This window comes from Oryx dammah, unplaced genomic scaffold, assembly GCF_014754425.2.
Source record: "Oryx dammah isolate SB20612 unplaced genomic scaffold, SCBI_Odam_1.1 HiC_scaffold_23, whole genome shotgun sequence".
Classification (NCBI taxonomy): Eukaryota; Metazoa; Chordata; class Mammalia; order Artiodactyla; family Bovidae; genus Oryx; species Oryx dammah.
The window spans coordinates 105,340,407-105,359,287 of record NW_024070207.1 but is presented as its reverse complement, the minus strand read 5'-3'; the positions used below and the strand labels follow the sequence as shown (position 1 = coordinate 105,359,287).

At 38.1% G+C, this 18,881-nt stretch overlaps 2 protein-coding genes across 2 annotated transcripts in view; one reads left to right on the top strand and one right to left on the bottom strand.

Annotated features, from left to right (window-relative positions):
- LOC120882488 (transcription factor SPT20 homolog) overlaps positions 1 to 2,042 on the bottom strand; it is a 3,686-nt gene extending 1,644 nt beyond the window's left edge. The window contains 2 exon segments of the mRNA XM_040266504.1: positions 116 to 663; positions 742 to 2,042. Of these exon segments, the coding sequence (XP_040122438.1) occupies positions 116 to 663; positions 742 to 2,042 (1,849 nt within the window).
- Positions 1 to 18,881, top strand: part of IL1RAPL1 (interleukin 1 receptor accessory protein like 1) — a 682,102-nt gene that overhangs the window by 79,844 nt on the left and 583,377 nt on the right. The gene's annotated exons all lie outside the window — the stretch shown is intronic.

The following is an 18,881-nucleotide window of genomic DNA, read 5'->3' as shown; positions in this document are numbered from 1 at the left end:
TTCATCCCTGTGGGCAGAGGGCCAGGCTGCATCCCTGTGGGCAGGGGGCCAGGTTTCATCCCTGTGGGCAGGGGTTCAGGCTTGATCCCTGTGGCCAGGGGACCAAGACTGATACCTGTGGGCAAGAGTCTGGACTTGAGGCCTGTGGGCAGGAGATCCAGCTTGATCCTTATGGGCAGGGAACCCACATTGATCCCAGTAGGCAGGAGGCTAAGCTTGATCTCTTTAGGCAAGGGGCCAGGCCTGATTCCTGCAGGAGCTGTAGTAGAGTCCTGCACTGGCTTAGAGCTGCTCCCTAAGCCCAGGCCTCCTCCACCAGGCTGCACCTCTTTGGTGATATTCAGACCAGAGGATGTGGCTGAAGCTTCAGTCCTTTGTGATGAGCCCACAATGGACAGAGCCATGGGAGGAAGTGAGCTAACTTGACTCACCTCCATAGAAGATTTCTGGGAAAGACTTGGTAGCTTAGGAGCAGAGGCAGGAGATGGAAATTTATGAGAGCTGCTTGCCTGCTGAGAAGTGAAACTGTCATCCCAGGAGCTCTTTCGTGGATTCAAGGGAAGTCTGATGGATGAAGGTGGATGTTTGGCTCCCTTGCCCAGCACTGAAGACTGAACCGACCCGTTCTTAGGCTGTTCTGGTTCTTTCCCTGGAAAAGGTTGTCTGAAACCATCTGAGTCATCAGAAGACTGAACTGACCCAATCTTAGGCTGCTCTAGTTCTTTCCCTGGAGAATCTGGCCAGAGATCAGCCAAATCACTGAAGCTGTATGACATCTGCACTGGATATTGGGCGCTCTTCTGGGATGATTCCTCAGATGGACTGACTATCCTCATATCATCAGTTTCTGGCCCGGACAGGAAGCTACAGGGATGGTCACCTGTGAAGGAATGGTAGGGAGACATCTGTCTCTCATATCTGACTTCTCTATTTTTTTTACGGGGCATGCTATTTCCAGAGATAAGTGGATCATTAAACGGATTCATGAGCATCGACTTTGTTGCCTGGAAATGACTGCTGTCTTCATATCCAAATATAGAATCTTCTCCTACCTCATAAGTTGGCCAGACTGTTGGTTGTAAGTCATCATATTTGAAAGACTTAGCATGTTTCTCCACATCCACTTCAGAAGGCACAGCCAAATCACAGGGTCTCTGTTTCCACGTATCTACACACTTGCCTGCTTTCAAAGTTTTGAGGTCATACTGCTTATCTGTTTTACTTTCATGACTTTTTGCAAAAGAAGTCAGGGCTGTTAGCTCAGGAGAAAGTGGATAGGGAGGAAAATCCTGCTGCCGATTTAGAGAGGCTGTAGAAAATCTTTTCAAATTCTTTTTCATGGGAAGAGTGTTCAGTTTTTGTTTGTTATAGAGCAGTCTGTTTTCAGTGCAAGCTACTGATACAGAAGGGTCTAAACACAGTGGTTCGGCTGTAGCTAAGATCAATTGGCTCTCAAGCAGAAGTTTGTCCTCTTGAGTACAGTTCTGGTGATCGCTGGCTATGGCCTCTACATCACAGGCTAACGTCTGCATGGTGGGACGTAAGAGAATATGTCTGCTTTGGTAACTCGGAAGCTCCCCTTCACTGAACTGCCTGTAGTCCCGTATTTCCCCTATGACACACCCCTGATGAAAAACGTTAACCGGAGACTTCTCCAGGAGATCCACCAAAGCAGGCGGTAATTCTTGAGCATCTAAGTATTCGAGCAGTTCCCTTTCTTCATAAGGCAGTTGAATGCTCTCTATAAATGATTCATTTTCCCCCTTGAGCATCAGCGAATAGCCCTGCTTTCCTGGGTACAGGTTAACCACCAAACAGGGCAACGATTCTCTCCTAAGGAGCTTCTCTAATAGGTTCACGTTGCTTCTTAATTCCTCCGCAACCTCAGGCTCTTTTTCACTTTCTTCAACATAAATGTCATAGAGTTTTTCATAGAGAGACATCTCCCCACTCGATGAGTTTTTCCTTTTTGGAGGTCTTTGTTGGGCACTTGCAATGACAGACTCTGCAAGATCCAAAGCTCTTTCTAGAGATTGTTCCATTGTAGTACAAGAGGAGGGCTGAAAAGAAGAGAAAACGGAAGTGTCCTGACAAACTGGCTGAAAATCGTCTTCAATATCAATGTGTAGGTCTGAAAACCACCCTTCCCGAACTTCACAGTGGGACCACCAGCCTAACTTTAGTACACCAAGAAACTTGCCTCCAAGGAAGTGTTACACAAAATTCTTGTGAGTTTCTGAAAATATTTGTATCTATAGGGATTATGGCCTTTGTGCTAGGCCTGGCCTCACCTTTGCTTCATCTCCTCAGGCGCAGCCGGAAGTCGTTGATGTGAGGGACACAGGGACTTCCGGGGGCCGATGTGCTCCTCAACAGCCTCTGGAGTCGGCCCGCCTCCGTTGCGGCAATGGGCTGGCTAGTGAACTGCACTTCCGGTTCTCCTGCCTGTGCTTCCTACCGGCGAGTTGGGCCAGACATCCGTATCCGGTCTGTGCGGCTTTTCAGTTCAGTTCCGTTCAGTCGCTCAGTCGTGTCCCACTCTTGGCGACCCCATGAATTGCAGCACGCCAGGCCTCCCTGTCCATCACCAACTCCCGGAGTTTACTCAAACTCATGTCCATCGAGTCGGTGATGCCATCCAGCCATCGCAGCCTCTGTCGTCCCCTTCTCCTCCTGCCCTCAACCCCTCCCAGTATCAGAGTCTTTTCCAGTGAGTCAACTCTGCACATGAGGTGGCCAAAGTATTGGAGTTTCTATCAACTTCAACATCAGTCCTTTCAGTGAACACCCAGGACTGATCTCCTTTAGAATGGACTGGTTGGCTTTTCAAGGTGATCAAAAAAACCCATTTTTTTTCCTTTTTTTTTTTTTAGGAACTGAGGCAATGTCATTCCTTTTTTAATATGTAAATTCATAGCTTTTATTTCGGCACAGTTATCTAGAATTATTTTCTTAGAATCTTTCTTCTGTTTCTTTGATTTGGTTTTTTCCCCTTTAAGGATTTCAGTTATAAGTATATTGGATAATCTCTTCCTGCCTTTTCTATCATGTTCTTTCTAAAACTTTTTGTTTTACTTCCTTCTTTGTTTTCTATCCTTTAGATCTTTTAGGGTATCCTTGATGACCCTTTGTTAATTGTGGTTATACCTTTTCTCCCTAGGGAATTCCATATTGCTGCCGTGGCAAATTGCCATGAACTTGGTGGTTCATGCCATGAACACACCTGTTTTGTTTGTTTGTTTGTTTCCACATAGTTCTGCAAGTCAGAACACAGAGCAGTCTCAGTTTAGGGTCTTATAAGTCCAAAATCAAATTTTCCTGTGCAAGGCTCTTAACTGGAGGATCTGGGGAAAGAAACCACTTACTTGTAAGCTCATTCAGGTAGTTGGACAAATTCGGATTCTTGTGGTTATAGGATTAGGATTAAGGTTCCTTTTTTTTTTTTTTTTTCTGATTTCTGTCAGGGGCCACTCCCAGCTCCTAAAAGTTGATCACATTCTTTGCAAGTGCCTTCCTCCATCCTCAAGCCAGTGATGACATGTTGAATCCTTTTTATGCTTCATGCACCTCTGACTTCCTCTTCTACCACCATCTGGAGAAAATTCTATGCTTTTAAGGGCCCATGTGTATAATCCAGGGTAATACTCCCTATTTTAAGTCATGGTGCCATATAATGTACTATAATGACAGGAGTGTTAACTCATTATTTTCACATGTTCTGAGAATTCAAGTAGACCATCTTTCACTGGCCATTTTAGAAATTCTGCATATCATAGGTACTTTGTAATCCAATCTTTATTTATTCTGTTTCTACTAAGTTTGATTAGCTCCTGTTTCATACTTCATGTTGTTCTTTTGTCTTTAAAGTTTAAAAAAATGTTTATGATTCCAATTCTGCAATGCTTATTTAAGTATACAATTCCTGTTGGAGTGTCAAGTTAAATTTTTCCTCAGTTTTGTGCAAATGTGAATGTGTATGTTTGCATATGTGTTCTGCAGTGGTTTTATCTGCTGAATTAATTCTCATTGTTTACTTTTTTTGTTCGTCCTGAACCAGCACTAGAAGACACTTTGAAGTGGGTAGGTTAGGGGATTGCATGGCTTATTTTGATTTCATATTTTAAGGTCACCTTCTTTTTCTATCATTATGATACATTGATTTCATTATTATTAATGTTGGTTGTTGTGGTGGTAACAAATTGTACATTTTTTACAAGTCTGATTTCTTCTGATTCTTAGTCACAGTCTTCATTCATTCATTAGAGTCCTTTATCTTCAGTCAGTTCCTTTTTTCCCCTCAGTCTCTGAAGGACATGTTTCCTCTTAAACGTACCTCACACTTCCTAAGAAGGGATGACCACCTCCGGTGCTATACTTTTTCTGTACTCCTTTCTTCTGATTTCCCAGTAACCAGCACTCTAATATACCTGATCTCAAATCATATCTCAGTATTTCCTATCTCAGAGTTTGACCTCAGTAGTCTCCTACAAATTAATAAAAATAAGACCATTAATCCAGTAGAAAAAAAAATCAAGATGACAGTTCACAAAATAAGGGATACAAATGCTCTTTAACTATATGAAAAATATTAAACCTCACAATTAATAAAATTGCAAGTTAAGACAAAAATAAATAAAAGACCATGTTTTTACCTATTAGATTACCAGAGATGAAAGCCATTCATAGCTTACCATGTTAGTTAATGGTATGAGAAAACTGGCACTCTCAAACATTGTTGTTGAGGGTGTTAATTGGTCCAATTCCTGTGGATAACAAAGAACCTAGTAATAGGATTTGCCCCGAGGACTGGCTTCAGGGTGTCTGGGGCTCATCAGTGGGGACTTTTTCACCATTGGCATGTACTCATTAAAAATTGACTTTTCAATTTTCTTAAAAAAAAATGAAGCATTTACCCTATTACTTTGTATACCACTAACACATAACTGTGATCCATCAGTGGGGGCAGCAATATTTCATCCTGAATATCACTCAGTAACATAATAGTACTCAAGAGGAAATGAATAACATGGACAAAAGCCCAGGGAAATTCTGTATTTAAGGGAAAATGAGAGAATAAACCAAGATACAAAAGGAAAACCAGGAAAATAATCAAAACTCAAGATAAATAGACATAAATAAAATTAAATTGTAATATGCTCCAGTCAGATAACAGTTGAAAGTCAGGTTACTGATAATCCTAGTAACAGTATTTTCTGAGAAATATTGGTGAGAAAACTCAGACGATGGTAGGAAAAGAGATGAGCCTGGGTTGAGAAAGTGAAGAGAGTAGTTAACACTCTCACTGAAAGATTTTTATTAGTGAAGGGAAAGAGGTAAGTCATAGGTAGATACAGAGGACACACACATGCACATGAACATACAATATCTCTCTGTAAAATCTCTCAGTATTGCACCAGTGGATCAAGTAAATATTACATGCATAATGATATTATCAATAATAATATTTTGGAATTTGGGGAAATGATGTAAGCCCTCTTGTAGACTTTTATTCAACAAATGACAAACTAACATACCCAGAGCCACAATTCAAAGTAATAATTTGTTCATCTTGTGTGCTTTATACATTATTGACATGAAGTGACGTGAAGTCGCTCAGTTGTGTCTGACTCTTTGCAACCCCATGGACTGTAGCCTACCAGGCTCCTGCATCCATGGGATTTTCCAGGCAAGAATCCTGGAGTGGGATTTGCCATTTGCTTTATACTTTATTGACATAATAAATGGTAAATAATAACACCAGTAACTGCACAGTCAAATTATGCCACGATACTTTGTACAATTTGGATTCCAAATAAATCCATGTTAGTAAAGAATACAAGAAGCCAGAAGTAATGTAATAGCTTTTGTAAATTAGTCACCAAGGTGGTCAGTTATCATTGTATTTAATAGACTAGTGAACAGAAGGGTTTTGAGAGTGGGAATGATTACAGTGCTGTTGCATAGATTGTAGCTTTGAGAAAGCACTCAAGGAAAAGATATCTGGTTAATCATTATGATACTCTTCATGTATGTATGAGAAATTATTTGGGAAAACCTTGCATCCTGATAAGGCTGAATATAACGTGGTTGAATTCTTCCCTTCCATAAGAGTTCTCTCTCCCTTTGTTTTCTTGCTATTATCAAAATAGACTTTTAAGGAAAAAAACTGCTTTTGTGATTGGAAATCATGTATACAATAGAGCTATTTTCAGTATTTTATAATAGTTATTTCATGTAGGAAGAACATGAGAAATAATCTTATAATATTGATAGAAATGTACTTTGACAGCAGAATTTTACATAGTCTCTTGTGTAATTATTCCATCTCTCCTCTGGCTTGGGATAAATGTTTTTCATATAACCCATACTGTAGAATACTGAATTTCAAAATGTCTGTTCTAAGTTAACATCTGCAAATATTCAACTACCCATTTCTAGAATCTCCTTGGTGACTCATCCATCTAAAACCAGGAGAGCACAGCTAATAAGAAGCCCTCATTCATGGTATTTTCTTCCTTCCTTTCTTTCTTTTCTTTCCCTTCTGCTGCATCTAGGGTTGCCTTCACATCAACGGTAGTTCTTTCTGGCAATGATATGAGATGAGTTTAACTGAATTTCAAAATGTATGAGACTTCACTCCTGGAAAGGGTGTTCTGTTCATATTGAGCCTTTCTGTAAAAATGAAAAGTTGAATCTGAAGAACAGCAATGGAAGACGGTTATATATGCAGTAGGATAAGGAGATTAAATATAAAGAACTATATGATTTATCTCTTTTATGAAGTGCTGCTGGAAAGGAGATTAAGCTTTTAAAAAGTGGTGACCTTGATATAAATTCCCTGTTTAACCAGTGGTGAAAATACTATGAATAATGAAGGGGATGTGGAACACTGCCAGGCCTACGTGCGAAGATTCAAAGAGATGCAGTAAGGTTGAAAATCTAAAAGGTTAAACCTTCAGAGCAGAAAATGGTAACAGCAATAAGAAATATTATGTAATGCTTTGCTCATTACAAAGTGTTTTTATATCAGGATGTTGTTCACTTCTCACAACAACTCTATGAGTTTCAGTATCCTCGCAATTTTATGATCAGTTAACTGAAGTTCAGAGAAGGACAAGTTATTTATCCATGATCACAACAGCTTGTTGTTGGATTCCTCTGCTCTCGCTAATCTTTAGTATTCGTTATCACATTTTGATAAAGATGCAACCCACTTATATTTTGTTTTTAACACTTTTAATCGTATCTCTAATATCACTCCATGACATTGCATTCTGCCAACCTGAGTGTATTTTATTCTTACATTCTTTGTTGACAAGAATCCATAGTACAGTTGTCACATTCTTACCATGTTTATATTTATAATGAAATATAAATCATTAGCCCATTTTCTTTTCCCTGAAAATGGCCTATTTTCATTCACCAAGTAAAGTTATTAGATTTCTGATATTTAAACCATTCGTTCTTTTAGAGAATTGTAAGTGATTCAGATTAATGGCTCTTCTTTCAGGTCAGAAAAATGTAAAAATTGCAGTTGACTGGAATTGATACTAAAATTACCTTAAAAGTATTGAAAAGAAACCAGCTGTGAAATGTGCATAAATTATACAGAGTAAAAAAAGTCTCTTCTCAAAAACATCTAATTCTGCTTTTAAATTAAATTAACTCACAGTTTAACTCTCTCCCCCGCCCCTTTGTTTTAAATATACAAAGGAAAGGCTTTCCTCATAGATAGGAAAATGCAAAAGCACCCTTATTTATTAAATGGGCCAAGTTTAGAGGTGTTATATGTAATATTTGCAAATATGTAATTTGTTTACCTCTTTTTTTTACCTCCTGGGTGACTTTTAGCAATTTATGTGTAACGTAGGTTAAATACTCATATATTTGTTTCCTAAACTACTATATTAGCCAAGATCTAGTCAGTTAAACAAAGTTCATTATAAGCAGTTCAGTAGGGATAATTTAATGTGGGAAACGGGGGTTATAAATATGTGAGAAGTGCTGAAATGGTGGGACATAGGCAATCCAGGGATTAGCAACCACCCCTATATATGAAGGGAAAAAGAGAGGAAGGAATTGGTGTTACCAGACCCAGAAGCTGAAACAACACATCCTCTCTTGAAAAAAATCCAACCTGAAAGTCAGTTGGCATGAGAGCCTGGGACATGGGGAACATATTTATGGGACAAAGTGGTAAACAAGATGGATAAGACTCCCTTTCTTGTGGAAGAGAAAATAAAAATAAAGTCAGGAAAAATATAAATTAGTGATCATTGATAGGATAAATATAATACAGAGTGGTATACTAAAGAATTATAAGCCTTTATTGTTTTCATGGATTTTTTGTATTAATTTGGTTTTATTCAATATTGCATTGAGGTAATATTTACCTTAATATTTGAGTTATTGGCACCCCTCACTTGCATCACAAGCTTCCCTGGTGGCTCAGTGGTAAAGAATCTGAGGAGACACAGGTTCGATCCCTGAGTGGGAGAGGTCCCCTGGAGAAGGAAATGGCAACCCATCCAGTATTCTTGCCTGGAGAGTCCCATGGACAGAGGAGCCCGGAGGGCTGCAGTCCATGGGCTTGCAAAGAGTCAGATATGACTTAGTGACTAAACAGCAACAACACTGACATCACACTAGTTCCACTGGGACAAAACTAACATTTCAAGGGATTTCTAGTTATTTTGCTTGAGCAACTAGGTAAATGTTGTGTCTATCAGTGATAGAGGGGAGACTAGGGTAAGAATAGATTTAAGGGTAGAAGTAAGGATTTATTTATTAGTCATATTAGATCTAAACTAATTTTTTATGATAAACAATTGGATATATGAATCTAAATTTCAGATAGAGGTCAGAGCTAGAGATATGCATATAGGAGACAAAAACATAGAGATGGTATTTGAAGTGAAAGGGATAAATGAGATTATATAGAGGGAGATTAAATGAGATAATGCATATAAAGATTTTTTAAAAATAATAGCTTTGTTGAGATATAATTCATATAGTATATTTTTCCCATATAAAGTATAAAATTTAAATTTTTATTGTGGTAAAATGCACTTAACATAAAATGTACCATTTTGACCATTGTTAGTTGTACAATTTAGTGACATTAATTACATTCATACTGTTGCTCAATCATCACCACTGTCTATTTCTAGATATTTTTCATCATCCCAAATAGAAACTCTGTACCCATTAAACAGTAATCCCCAATTCCTTCCTCTCTCCCCAGCCTTATCTCTAGCAGTTTGCCGATCCTGTGGACGATGTATAAGTGGAGTCATAGGATATTTGTCCTTTTGTGTCTTGGCTTATTTCACTTAACATAATGTTTTCAAGCTTCATCCATGTTGTAACATGTATCAGAATTTCATTCTTTTAAAGTCCAAATATCCTGTTGTATGTCTATACTATGCTTTGCTTATTCCTTCATCTTTTGGTGCACATTTACACTTTTGGGCTATCATGAGTAATGCTGTTATGAACATTATTGTACAAGTATCTGTTTATGTCTCTGCTTTCAGTTCTTTTAGATATATGACTAGGAGTGAAATTGCTGGATCATACGGTAATTCTGTGTTTAACTTTTTGAAAAACTGCCAAGCTGGTTTTCCACAGCAACTGCACCATTTTCCATTCCCACTAGCAATGCACAAGAGTTCCAACTTCTCCATATCTTCGCCAAACTTGTTTTCCTTTTTTTTTTTTAAAAAAAGGATATCTTAATGGGTGTGAATTAGTATTTCATAAAGTTTTTTGCACAATGTTCTTTACCCTGCCATTTTCTCTCAGTAGAGTATAAGTACCATAGGACCAAGCACTGGTTTATTCACTGCTTTATCCCCAGTTGGGCCAAGCACATAGTCTTCATTCGATAAATATTGACTGAGTGAATGAATTTTAAATGTTCAATAAGTGATATTTAATTAGCTCTTGTAGTAAAGGATAGTTAATATATTCATTCCTGTATTATGTCGAGTGTCTCCTTTTGGGCTTGATGGTTTTGTTTTGTTTCTATGAAATGGCCTGCCTTTGCTAGGAAAAGTTTAAGAGGTAATATGCCAAAATTTACATAGAATGAAACTACCTCAAACCATAACAAGAGAAAAGGAAGTAAAAGACTTGAGACATTAGAAAGTGATGAAAAAGCAAGCAACATCTTACTTGTTATCTTCAAATTGGAGCACTAAGTTGGTGCTGTGAACAGGTAAATTCAGGGAGGTCCCTGCAATTCCTTCTTCAGAAAGTAATTCTAGTTCCATATCCATTTCCCCCAAACCTTTCTTGAGTGAGGAGTAGTTTTCCCAGATACAGATACACTGTTCAGTCTTCTTCATGTATGTAGAAGTTGAGCCACTTTATAAATATGCTAAGTTCAAAGTCACTCTTTACATGAAACTCTTGACTGTGCATTTTGGTAAACATTGTGTCTTCAAAATAACACCAGTCTCCAGAGTCTGGAAATATGTACCTCTGTCAAATTTATGGAATAGATTCAGTTTTTGTGTTTTACATGTAGGTAAATATATGATATAAATGCCCATTATAATTAAGTTTATCTACCATTTTCACAGTTAATTTTACTTATCACTTGTATTTTTATCTTGAAGTCAAGGAAAGCCAAGCTATTGTCAGGAAATTTTGACCTGGAAAGTGAAAATAAATAAAGCATATGACCATTATTATATTCATAAAATACTTAGAGAAGTATTAGTAGGAAAAAAAATCACTGATTATAGTAACTGTTTGGTAACATTGTCCAGATTTGGTTTATATACAGTAGGGGGAAAGTATGGCTTTAAATTTCAAAGCATTAGGCTAACTCTGAAAAATCTATTTGTACATGGGTAAAATTTCAGCAGACTCTGGTAGTTCTCTGTCTTCTTTAAAGATCAGTATAGATTTTGTTTTACTCTATTGAAATTTTCCCTGTAATTTTCATCATAAAATGAGGGGTGGGGTGCAGGATTAGCCGAGTGTGTGAGTCCTAAGTCACCTCTTTTCCACAGCAGTCTAGGAGCAAGATTTAATAGTACAAGAGTTATTAGAGTCACTTTAGAAAAACCTCCCTGTGTGATGCTTGGAGAGAAAAAAATGATTTGCAACTGACCCAAATGTGGTTCAAACATTTATGCTCCCCTTCTCTCATCTTTCCTTTATCTTTCAAATCAAAAAGTCTACTATGCTAAAAAGGTCTGTTGTAGGCATGGTGGGAGGAGATTAACCAGGTTAGGGTTCATTGCCAGGAAATCTTTACAGCTGTGTTGCAATTTTTGCCTGGCTTGCAAGAGACCTTTTCCTGGCACATCCACGTTCTTGACATGGGCTATGTCAAAGAAGCATACAGAGAAAGGAGGTAAAAAGTATTGGGTTGGCAAAAAGTTCGATCACATTTTTCTGTACCAGCTTATGGAAAAACCCAAATGAACTTTTTGGCCAGCCCAAAAGTATGGTGGGATATAGGTGAGGATTGTTTAGAGGGCTTAAGCAAAAAGCAGTATAAATCAGAGCTTTGTAGCCATGAACTAATAGTTCATTCATTCATTTAACAAATGTTTATTCAGAGTGCCTATTATATGCCTGGCACTGTACAAGACACTCAGGGATGTCATTAGGCTTCTTAAGTTCTTATTCTAAATCAGCCATCACTGAACAAATTCCTATAATGTATTATTCTCCATATGTCAGGAGAAACTGGAGTGTTCAGAAAAGGAGAAAGAGTTTAAAAGATTTTTTTGTTTTTGAAAAGTCCTTGAATCATTTAAAACTTAAGCATAGAATACCCACAGGACTCAACATTTCCACTCCTAGATACACACGCAGAAGTATTGCAAGAAGTATGTAAGGCATGTGTGCCAAGTCAGGTCCAACTCTTTGTGACCCCATGGACTATAGCCCATCAGTCTCCTCTGTTCATGGACTTTTCCAGGCAGGAATACTGGAGTGGGTTACCATGCCGTCCTCCAGGGAAATCTTCACCACCCAGGGATGGAATCTGAGTCTCTTGTGTTTCCTGCATTGGCAGGCAGATTCTTTACCACTGCGCCACCTGGGAATCCCAAGACATGCAAACAAATACTTGTAGATGAATGTTCATAGCAGCACTATTTTTAATAATCAAAATATGGAAGCAGGAAACTAAATATGATATATCCATACAATAGGTTATTGTTCAGCCAAAAAGAAAAGGAATGAGTTACAAATACATATCACAATGTGAATGAACCTTGAACACATGATGCTAAGTGAAAAAGAAAAAGTCTCAGATACAAAAGTCCACATGTATGATTTCTTTTATATGAAATATTCCAACTAAGCAAATCCATAAGGACAGAAATGTGATTAGTGGCTGTCGGGAGACACGGGGATGGAGAAATGGAGAGTGATTGCTAATGGCTCTAGTTTCATTTTGGAGTGAGGAAAATGACTTGGAATAAGATAGAGGTGATGGTTGCACAACATTATGAATGTGCTAAACGATGCTTCACTGTGCACTTGCAAATGGTTAATATTTATGTTGTGTGAATTTTGAAAAACATATGCCTTTAAGAATTCAGCCAGCATAGAGCTAACTCTCTTAATTTACCTATTACAAGAAGAATATCTATTAACAGAGGAGGCAGCAAAATAAGGGAAAACAGGTAATTACAAATTGTGATTGTTATGAAGAAAATAAACAGAGATAAGCTGGATAGTGATAGAGGAGGTCGGTCATAGCTTCTCTGAAGAAATTTGAAATTTACATGACCCTGAGCATACTTCCTGAGCCTCAGTTTCCTTTGGTGACATGTTTTGTATGTGTGTGTTTCTGTTTTAAATCTGTCTCTTTTTCTTTAGAAGAGATCTAGAGGGAGACCTCGGGGTCTACAGTAATGAAGTTTCAAAGTTCTCCTGCCCCAGTAACAACTCAGGGAGAGAAATACTAGACTAGAATTTCATACAAGTCCTCTTCACATCTAATATTCCAGGAATACCAGGCTAGAAAGATTAAAATGATAAGATTATGTTATTTGCTTTCCATCAAAAAAGAGGGAGATAACTATACAGTTAGCAGAAGATTGTAGATGAAGTTCAACTTACCAGTTGCATTTGGGAAAAAGAATTTCAAACAAGAAGGTACTAAGCTGGTACTTTTAAGTGAAGTGAAGTCACTCAGTCATGTCCGACTCTTTGCAACCCCATGGACAGTACCCAACCAGGCTCCTCTGTCCATGGGATTTTCCAGGTGAGAATATTGGAGTGGGTTGCCATTTCCTTCTCCAGGGGATCTTCCCGACCCAGAGATCGAACCCGGGTCTCCTGCATTGTAGGCAGAAGTGAAGAAGTGATGTGAAGTGAGCCACGAGGGAAGTCGCTTAAGCTGGTACTTTTAGGTCTTATCAATTGCTCCATGTTCTTATTCTTATCCTTTTACAAGGGCTGATTTCAACCACAGTTAAATCAATAGGTCCTCCAGAGCTCTTCTGAAAAGAAAACCTAATGCAAACAAATTTCACATTTTTCGTAAGTCACTGTAAGCATAGGGTGTGCTGAGAAAGATAAGATGGAGGGGCCGCATGCATAGCTTCAGGCATCACTGTAAGGACTGATAGAAAAAAAAATGCAGATAGAAAAATTGGAAGGCTTTAAGATTAGAAATGAATTATCAATGTATATTTAAGCCTTAACAAACTGTAACATGTTCCTGCCACAGTCTAACGCTGACATTTTTGATTCCCAACATTTTTTTTCACAATAAGTGGTCAAAGACTACAGTGGAATCTATAGTTTAAGGAGCCACCTTTGAAACAGTTGAGTTCTGCTCCATACTGTAGTAACTGAACTTTCAGATTTTCCACACCTCTGTGCTGTTTTTCAGTTCCCAAACGTTTGTAGCACTTCAAAAATACTCTCTGCTTTTTTTTTTTTTTTTTAATTATGTACCAAAGATTGTGACTTGAAAAAGAAGAATGTTAAACCATATAAAACATAGAAGCCTAAAACAACTTAATCCTTTAAAAATATCGATCAAATCCCTATCTCTTTCAGCACTTCATAAAGTGGGAAGAGATTTCCAAACATTATGGAAATATTATTTCCCCTAGGGACCAGGAAATTAACATAATATACAGGTCAAGTGTTTAGTGGCGCCTCCGTAGAGGACATATTTAACAATCATGTTGCTGGTAATTCTGTTGGAGTGGAGAGAGACACTGAATACCATGCATTATCATGCATGGGGGTGTGATTATAGAATAATTGAAACTGTGCTACCCTTAGGTATGGAATAACATGACTTTTATTATACTCTATAGCTAATCAGGTAATATACAAAATTTCTCTTCCCACATACCTGCCTGCACTTACCTCCTGCCTGCACTACCCAGATTTCCACACCTCGATCTGTAGCTGTGTAATACTGTCATCCTTTGAAAGATAAACTTAAAAATCTCTGGTTGCTTCCTTGCATGCCAATTCAGACTCTTTTGCTGTTTCAAAGTAGCACACTGCTAAGGAACCTGTGGAGAACTTCAGTATACTGTACTGACTCCCAGAGACTGTACTTATAGAAAGTATTTTAATTCTATTTTCTGTGTCATAGATTTACTCCTTGATTATGTCCAGAAATGTTTCTTAATCCCTAGTAGTTGCTCTGGATTTAGGCTAGCTTTCTTTCTCCCTTATAAAACATGACCCTAAGTCAGTTCTATCCAAAGCTGTTCTTTTTACAAGTATGTATATACATATAGAAAGTGTATAGTAGAAAGAGTTGATGAAACCATGATATTTCTTTAATTCCTGCTGCTTGCGCCCCTTTTATTCCTTTTTAGATGTTTGAGAGTTTTAAGGACTTAACTTTTCAAAGAAACTCAAGTTAAAACGCCTTCTGCCTTTCTTCCATAAGCATCTATTCTAGAATGTAAAATAATATAAAATCGGGGCTAAAAGTAGGTGGTTTTCTTTTGTTTTAAACAATGTATATATAGTTTATGTGTGCTAACCCAGCACTACTTATCTTCAGTAGTGTACAGAAGAGACCAATGAATTAGAAGTTGGGAGATATGAGTTCCAATCCCATTTCTGCCACCAGTTAGTAGAACTTAGATGAATCATTGACTTACTTTAAGTTTTGGGTCCCTTTGCTGTAACCTGAGGAGGTTGAAAGAAATAACTGTGTTGTTTGTACAGTACGTTTTGTGCACTTGTGTATCCTGCAGGGTTGCCCTTGCTAGAACAAAGTAGGTTTTTAAAAAATTTCACATTAATATTTCTTCACTGGAAATGAGGAGTATTAACTCTCAATTTTGAACAACCATTTTGTCCACATACATGTAATATCCTGTCTCTCTAACCTCTTGACAAACATTGGAACCAGCAGTCATGATTTAATTTTTGCCTAGATTGCAGCTCATCTGATAAAACAATAGAAGCTGAGTAGATATGTGCTCATGATTTTTACTGTAAATCCTGGCTGAGTACTCTTTTCCCATTTACCCCATTCCACCATATTTCCCTGACTACAGTGAACCACAGTGCCATAGCAGTCATACTGCAAATTTAATGATGACGGATGGGACTCTTTACTTTGAGAGTGTGTCATTCCCCTCAGGGGGTCATATGTTTATTAATGTGTCACAAGTTGCTTGCTTCCTGTTAGCTCTTCTCAGTAAATAGGACTATAGCATTCATTGGATGCTGCTTTGTTTTTAGCTTTTTAAACCACCTGCTGTTGAACAGAAACAGTAAACAAGTATTAAAACATCGAAAGTAATTTGAAAATAGTGCTATCCTGGGGAGTCTGGAATTTCAGACATTACCAGACAGTAGTAAATCAGCAATCACCTCACAAACCTAGGGAATAAAAGACAGGAAAATAAGAATATCTAAGTGTGTTCATCTGGAGCCACTTTCTGAAAATTAGGGTTCAGTTTCATTTATAATAGAGCAAGACAGGGTGACTGAGGTGAGGAGTTTTATTTTTTATGAATTTTCCTCATTCTTGTCTAACCCAACCACGTATCCCAGATGACAACATAAGGACTTATCTGTATTCTTATGCTTCACACTAATTAAACACCAAGGAACTGAAGGCATCATCATGGTGATACTGTCTATCTAACCTACCTTCTAAACAAACCCTGTTTAGCCCTACTGTAAAATAGAAATATAAAGGAAGTAGGAAAAGGGAATCAAGTACTGATAATAAGCTCTAATATTCAGTAAATGACTGAAACTGTATTTTAAAGCTACCCTGGTGGCTCAAACCGTAAAGAATCCGCCTGCAATGCAGGAGACCCAGGTCCCATCCCTGGGTCAGGAAGATCCCCTGGAGAAGGAAATGGCTACCCACTCCAGTATTCTTGCCTGGGAAATCCCATGGACAGAGGAGCCTGCCAGGCTGCAGTCTATGGGGTCTCAAAGAGTCAGACATGACTGAACGACTGAGGCCCACACTGGCTTTGTAACAAGACCATGCTTTAACATGCTTGATTCTCACAGCAGTCTATAAGGTCTTTAGTATTATTTTCTCCTTGTATAAATGATGAAATGGAAGCCTAAAGTGAAGTAACTTTCCCTATTTTCAAAAGTAATGAGCGATTGGGCTGGAATCTGAACCTCTGCAGTTGGGCTTTAGTGATCTTACTGTTGACCCAACGGCCTTGTATTTGATACAAGATGTGGGAAAACTGACAACAATGTAAGTCTGAGGAAAAAGAAGACCTAAGACTCTTGAATTTAAAAGATTAATGTGGAAGGTTCAAAATTAGAATTCACTGATTTACTTCTTAGAAAAGTCTGTTCTTTAAGAATTCTACCATGTATGTTTCTAAACCTCAAATGTTTTAAGACAGTTGAATGCATCCTAAAATAGTTAATAATTTAGTAAATAATTTTTTCTTAAAAAGAATTATCTTAAAAGGAGCCTGAGAAGAGCATGCTTTAGTCTGTACTGGAGTGAAATTAATAAATAATGCATGAGCAATATTGCTGGCAGACCCAAAGAGGCTTTTTTTCCCCTCTTGGGTGTGAAGCTCAAGCTAAAATTTAACACACTTTCTTTGCTCTCAAAGCTTTTTCTTTTTCAATATCTTCCATGCTGAAAGATTGACGCTACCTTTCATATACTCATCTGAGAAAACTTCTTTATCATCTTGTATGTCTCTCTTTCCTTTGCTCCTTCACTATCACATTGATTCTATATCTTAAATATATTTTAAATATGATCCCTCCTTTTTACCTCAATGGACATTGCCTTTGTTGGAGTTGCCATTTTTTTTTTCCTGAGTAAATACAATTGCTTCCTAATTTATCTCACGGTACTTAGTCCTCCTTCCAATCTGGTTCAATTCATTTTTTTCACTACAATCAGAAAAATCTTTCCAAAATCCAAATGTCACCATTTCTCAGCATAAAGTCCAAAGTCTTTATGGTGACTTTACAGGACTTTCAACCTGGCTTCTGCACACCTCTCCAGTTCCAATCCCTGCTGTTCTTTATCACTACCTTATAATTCAATCACACCAAATTATTTGCATTTCTTCAAACATGCCAAGTTGTTCCATGCCTTCAAGCCTTTGTGCATAGTATTCCTTGAAATAGCCTTTCTTAAAATTACTAAGACTTTAAAATTATTCACGCTTTAAGATAATCACGTATGACAGTTTATCAAGTCTTCGTCTTTCTGAGGACGTTTTTCAGGCTACTGATTGTCTAATAGCTAATGGTTTCACGTATTAAGTCTTGTAGATCTACTTGTAGACTACATATTATATGAAGCTAGAGAAATCTAAATTCTAATTTTTTTGTGGAAGTTTTCTCTGCTACCCAATATAAAGCTGAATAACTAACAGTAACGGTAAACTCTGTTTTGCTCCTTTACTCTCAACACTTCTCACACCAGATGCGTGGGGTTTTTCCCACACAAGATCCTTCTTCAACCAGCTGGATGTCTTACCATTCAGTTCGGTTCTGGCACTGCCTTCCTGGACTTAGTGTCAGGTCTCACAGTTAAGGGCTCAGTCCTGGGAGAGGCCAGTTGCAAGTCTACAAATTACCTACACTTCTGACTGACCAGCTGTCAATCAGAGGTTTGCGATACGCCCTCAGATTCTGTCATTGACTAGGATGGGTCATAGAAGTCAGAAAGTCAGTTTATTACTATTGCTGATTTATTGCAAAGTGTATTTCAAAGGATACAAATGAACAGCCAGATGAAAGAGGTGTGTAGGGCAAGGGATGAGGGAAGAGGCACAGAGGCTTGCACAAGCTCTCCAGGCTTGCCACTGACCCAGCTCTGCCTTGCGTTCACTGAAGCTGAAGCTCATCAAACCTTTTGCTTTAAGAGGTTTTAAAGAGCTCAGTCTCCAATGCCTGTCCCCTCCTGTCAGTGGGTGGGGCTGAAAGGTCTAATTCGGATCTCTTGGTCTATCTTGCTCCACTCAAAGTCAGCTCTTAACACAAACCCAAATGTGATCAAAAGGGACCCCTTATGAATAATACTCAGGAAAAATCACTCAAGAAATTTAAGAGTTTTAGAAGATCTATGCCAAGAAAAATACCAAGTATGTTTTCTATTAATACCACAACAAATCTGGCTCTTTTCTGGTCATTCTCATTGTGTCATATTAGCATGAGAAGAAAAAAAAGCAGGAATCTAAATCAAGTTGCTGCTTAAACAACAAAGCATCTTGACTGAATAAGGGGGAGGACTTGGGGATTGTGGTCCATGTACGTCAATGCAAAGCAGAGAGGAATCAACATCACTGCACACCTGTGTGTGTTAATCACTCAGTCGTGGCCAACTCTGAGACCCCATGGACTTCTGCCAGGTACCTCTGTCCATGAAATTCTCCAAGCAAGAATACTGGAGTGGGTAGCCATTGCCTTCT